A 5411-nucleotide genomic window follows, 5' to 3' on the forward strand; every position below is an offset into this window, starting at 1 on the left:
GCTAAGCAGGATTTAAGAACACTTAAATTGAAACCTTAAGTGTGAGGTAGGGTAAATCATTCGTAATTGTAAGGCTAAGGCAATAAGTTCGAGTTTGGATTAGATGCGGGTTGAGTGAATGTTGGTTGTAGTGCAACGCGGTTTGGTTTGTAGATTATAAACCGCAAACCGAACTGAACCGTGCGGTTTTGGTAAAAAATGACCCAAACACATCCAAACCAAATGCGGTTTTTTGCGGTTTCGATTTGGTTCGGTTCAATTTTGCGGTTTTGTATTGGACCGGTTTGATTTTAAACACCCCTAATGTCAACTATCTACAATCTAGGGATGGATTGAGAAACTCGTGATAAATTGCCCAAAATCCAACACCTACAATTTGAGGTCCACCAAAGTACTACAAACTGTAAATTTTGTCTTATCTTGTGTCTCATAAGTCATTCCTTATCCTTGTTCCCATATAAAATAACCACATTCTTTTCATTAAAATAAAAATTCGTACTATTGTCATTACAAAGAAGCTACGACATTATACACCAACACTGAAAAATAAATCTAAACTTAGTTAAAAAACATCAATCATCAATGTGATTACTCAATACATATCCTTGTCTCCTTCAGGAATATAATGCCAGAGCATTTGTTGGTGCAGGTGCATTTCTCGGAGCAGGTGCATTTCTGAGTGCAGGTGCATTTCTTGGAGCAGGTGCATTTCTGAGTGCAGGTGCATTTCTTGGAGCAGGTGCATTTCTGGGTGCAGGTGTTGTTATTCTCGAATCTTTCGACTCTTTTGTATACAGACGATGTCGCCGTTCTCTTCCATACACAACCCAGCAGATCAATGAGAACATCACAGCAAAAGAGACCATTACTAATCCAACATAAATCCATCTACTGTAACGCCGTAGACCAGGACAATGATCATTGTATATATCAGTGAATGTTTCTCGAACGAATGTGCAGTCTTGTAGCTCCACAAGGGAAGGTGCATACATATATAACGCATTACCAACGTTTATTCCAGCGGATATTTGGTTATAGAAGGTTGGGGTTAAACGCCCTTGAGTCATGCATATCTCGGACGGTGAAACCTGGCACACAGAATTTCCATATACCTGCATCATACCAAAACTAATCAACATTATGACCTTCACATTGTTAACACAAACCAATGTTTTATGAAGATTCAATTTAATTAATGTACCTGTGTTGCGTTGCTTAGGTTCACTTCACCAGAGTCACACTGTCTATCTGTCATATCAGGATGAAATGGATCACATAGAAGCGGCATCAAGGGACCAGATTGATTGTAATACAATGGCGTGAAGTTGGGAGCAAAGTTGATGTTAGAAACATTGGTAATAACCTGATTCACCAAGTTTACTAGTTCAGAAGTCACTTCTTTGCTTCGTAACAACGTTACTTGAGCAGTCGCGTTGTCCACACAGGGCAGAATATCATCAAGAGCTGTATTTGCAGTAGGATATTGGATCCACTCATTCATGGCTACACATGTATCTGCTGTCACACTATCAAAAGTAGCATGCACATATTAAACATTACAAATTCACATAAGGCGCATACCTATAAAACCATATGGGATAACCATTGAGTTCAGATTTTACGATTTTAGGGAAACTTACTTGTGGAGAATAAGGAACAAGCCACATAATATAAGGGTGCCGGTAACAAGAAACCATCCTGCGATTACCAGGCTGCAATTATTCATACCAAAGCTTTCGATGAGAAAATGTAATGATAAGAAAGAGTTATGTTCAGTAGCAAAGAATCATCAAAGTACTATATAAATGTATATGGTAACAATATATTACACTTACATGTACACAAGGACCTGCATTCCGAAAATTGAGAACACTGAATAGTAACAACAAGTCAGAAAAAATAATACCTCAATAAGAATAAGATATTATACATCTAAACTTGGACATAAAAACTTACGAAATCCAAGAAACGTCAAAACCAGCATAACTGCGGCTATTATGATGAGCGCCATCCTCCTGTATCAGGCTCACAATATTTATTTTATACAGAAAAATCAAAAAGATATACGAAGCTGAAGACCTAAAAATTAGTCAACTATTAAATCATTACACAGAATCTAATAGATCTTGAATGTTGTCTGAATTCTCCTTTGTTTTATCAGAAATTGTGGCAACAGAAGCGTTGATATGTGTTTCTGCCTCATCGATGTCAGTTTGAACATTCACAGGGAGAAAAACTCTGTCAATTCCAACTTGCTTAGCTTGAGCAAGGAAATCAGAAACATTCCTTAATTTATCCACAGTAGAATCAGCTTGATATACCACATACTGCAACGTTGACGTCGTGCTGCGATGAAAACTACCTTGGCCAAAATATAAAACCGCGCATCCAATCCTGTTAACACAGAGAGACGCGTAATTTTTGATGCAGATTAAACTAAATCAGAAATCAATAAAACAAAGGAAGAGAAAGAGATGTGTACATACAATGTTGTAATTGTGAACAATATGAGAAGAATAAGGGAAAATGCGTAGCATGTTGGAGAATAGCCATAAGGCTCGTTTTTCCGACAGCAGTAACAAACAATGAGAAGTAATAAACAGAAGCCAAAGCCTATGAACCAGATTGCTGCAATGCTGAATACAGGAACTGCTGTATATGCCACTGACTGCATTCAATGAAAAAACTCAATTAACCACAATTAAGCCAATAAATTTTAACACCTTGAAGTTATAGTTAATCGTGTTTAAAATTGTGATTAACCATCTATTTAAACTAAATTAACCACTTGAAAAAATTTTGCAATGTTAACTAAAATTAGTCATTCACAGAACATAAATAGTTGAATATTTCAGTATTTTGCAGAATAGAATAAACTAAGCTCAAATGTTAAACCTTAACAGTGATAGTTAACAAAACCTAACTATTTTCATACAACAAAACTTGAAGCTAAAAAAAGAACAAAAGGAGTGAGGGTTGAATGAGGTTACTTACAGCCCAATAATGGTGGTCACTGATGTTCCATCCATTAGTGTACTCATTGAAGCCATTTAAAGGATCTTTTCTTCTAGTTCTCTGAGCAGATAAGGGAAGTGGTGAGTTTCCATATGGTTGAGGCTCAGGCTCAGGTTCAGGTTCAGCAGCAAGTGCATCATACCGAGAAAATGTTACAGCAGTTACATCATTTTGTTGACCTGGAAAAGAAAAGGAAAGTAAAGAATCAAAAAGTTTGTAGTGAAAAGGGAAAGAGAAGTGTTGGTGAGATGTTGTTACCTGAAGTGAAGTGTGAGTGGAAGAATAAGAAGAAAAATGTGAGAACGGAACAAAAATGAAGTGGCCGGTAACTAGTAAGCATTATGGTGTGAGAGAGTAAGGAACATGAAAGTGGAGAAAGAGTGGAGTTTGTTTGTGTGTGGAAACTCAGTGACAGTGGCGAATGGAGAGAGAGAGAGAGAGAGAGAGAGAGAGAGAGAGAGAGAGAGAGATGAGAGTGTGAACAGAGTTTAAGTGTTGGAAAACATTTGGTTTCCGGGAATGGTGTTTGAGACTAACCTCGTTTCTCTCAAAGGTTACCCTACCATTAACAAATGCCGGGAAAATTTTAATCAAATTATTAAACCATGCTTAAGGTTAATTTAACAAATTCATAATAACGGTAAGTTAGACTATCTCTTTTTATTTTATTGTTTGGAAAATACTAATTTATGCAATAATGACACAAGTTAAAAAAATTCAAAGTTTATTTTTTCAATGAAATACTTTTATTTTTTTTTATAGTTTTATATATTTCCAAACTCTTATAACCCAAGTCATCATGACCTTTTTTACATGGTATCTATTCTTTAACTCTATTTGAGTTACAATATACACATAGATCTTGAGAATATAACAAGTGTGAGTGTGGATAATAGTCTCATATTAGAAATGTATCTGGTGAATTGAACATATATAAGTGAGAGAATATACTCATCTATTATCTTAAGGTTTTAAGTGAAGAAATGGTGTGCCTCACACAAATGTGTGTTGCTCAAATGGAATGTGATTTTTTCCATGTGTAACTATTTTTTACTCTTATACTAAATACTTTTTTTTATAAATTTTTTTAATAGGGTTGAGTATATAGATTCCCCATCTAAGTGGGTGCTAAGCCAAATTTTCAGATATATTTAAATCTTTCTCCATGGGTTGGATCATTTATAATATAAGCCGTGCAATTCAAATCTACGAATTTGCAAGTTTGTTTGTGACTTCTTTATGATTTACTTTTAAAATAGATTACACTTTTATTTCATATAATTTAGAAAAACAAATGCATCACTGAATAAGATAAGACATTATTCAACAAAAAATTGAAAAAAAGGAAAATAAAAACTCAAACACAGAGGACTGAATTTCTTTTTTAATATAAATTTTACTAATGCTTTTTATTAAATAACTTGTGTTTACCTCCCCATTAAATAGAATTAGATTAATGAAACAAATAGGATTCATACAAATTTAGTACAAAATTATTTTCTTTACATAGGCTATGTTTGAATACAATAAAATAAATGGAGTGGAATGTAGTGGAGGCGGGATGAAATAGAACAAAAATGGAGTAGAATAAAATAAATTTATCATTTTATTTTTTGGATACTTTATGATAGAATGGAGAAATTTTGTTATTTAGACTAATTCAAAGAATACAAAAAATGATAAAAAGTGATGAAATAGAAGAAAATACATTCTATCTGATACCACTATAATTCATCTATCTTTAATCAATCCAAACAATAAAACATAACCTTATTTCATTTCATACCGTTTATTCCATCTTATTTCATCACTACAAACATACCCTGAAGTCTCTACCTCCAAATTGTATACTTTTACAACAACAGCAACAAAATTTTAATTAATTTTTACAGCTCTTAAAAAATGTACTTTTAACTTAAATCTCCATAAATAGCTTCCCCTCTAGCCCTCTACAATATCACAAAATGCCAAAATAGTTACGAATTGATTGGGCTCGTTCCCCAACGAAGTTTCAGTCCCGCTTTTGACTTCAATGCAAAAGTGTGTGTCATTTTTCGCGCCCTTTGTCATGTCTTTCCTTCTCTCTATGCAGCTTATGGCCTTCAAAAAGGGCTTCCCTTAAGCCAATCACGTCCTTTTGATTTGTTTGTTTGGTTTACATGAAAAAATATCTTTACCGGTGAGTGCTGGAGCATAAAAAGGTCACTGTTGGAGTGCATCAAACACCCCCAATATATCATAGTTTTAAGTTATAAATCATTTTATAATATTAAATATTAAAAAATTATCACTACAAACTAGTACACACTTAATCAGAAAGAAATTTAGATTGAAATTAATCTAAAAACTAATCCTACAAGACATTTTCAATAATAAGAATTAAAAATATATTGTCG

General features: G+C 33.9%; 1 protein-coding gene across 2 annotated transcripts; it reads right to left on the reverse strand.

Moving 5' to 3' along the window:
• Positions 1-458: 458 nt before the first annotated feature.
• Positions 459-3525, reverse strand: LOC131655153 (uncharacterized). 2 transcript variants are annotated; one of them, XM_058925057.1, is made up of 10 exons: positions 3274-3525; positions 2995-3194; positions 2487-2668; positions 2110-2394; positions 1957-2015; positions 1836-1872; positions 1641-1712; positions 1202-1526; positions 704-1112; positions 459-667 (listed from the first exon to the last, which is right to left on the reverse strand). In XM_058925057.1, exons 1-10 carry the CDS (start codon positions 3353-3355, stop codon positions 615-617), a joined length of 1704 nt encoding a protein of 567 aa, XP_058781040.1. In that variant the 5' UTR covers positions 3356-3525; the 3' UTR covers positions 459-614. The 2 variants fall into 2 exon arrangements, with proteins under 2 accessions (XP_058781040.1, XP_058781039.1); XM_058925056.1 differs by having other exon boundaries at positions 459-1112.
• Positions 3526-5411: the final 1886 nt, after the last annotated feature.

The sequence above is a fragment of the Vicia villosa genome, linkage group LG3 (genome assembly GCF_029867415.1).
Source record: "Vicia villosa cultivar HV-30 ecotype Madison, WI linkage group LG3, Vvil1.0, whole genome shotgun sequence".
NCBI classification, from domain to species: Eukaryota; Viridiplantae; Streptophyta; class Magnoliopsida; order Fabales; family Fabaceae; genus Vicia; species Vicia villosa.

What these genes read in the sequence shown, in the direction of transcription:
- LOC131655153 (XM_058925056.1), bottom strand. Translation starts at nt 3,355, where the DNA reads ATGCTTACTAGTTACCGGCCACTTCATTTTTGTTCCGTTCTCACATTT. An exon ending in CAAGATCTATTAGATTCTGT is followed by an intron (nt 2,016 to 2,109) that starts GTAATGATTTAA and finishes AGCCTGATACAG; the next exon opens with GAGGATGGCGCTCATCATAA. An exon ending in ATGCAGGTCCTTGTGTACAT is followed by an intron (nt 1,713 to 1,835) that starts GTAAGTGTAATA and finishes GAATAATTGCAG; the next exon opens with CCTGGTAATCGCAGGATGGT.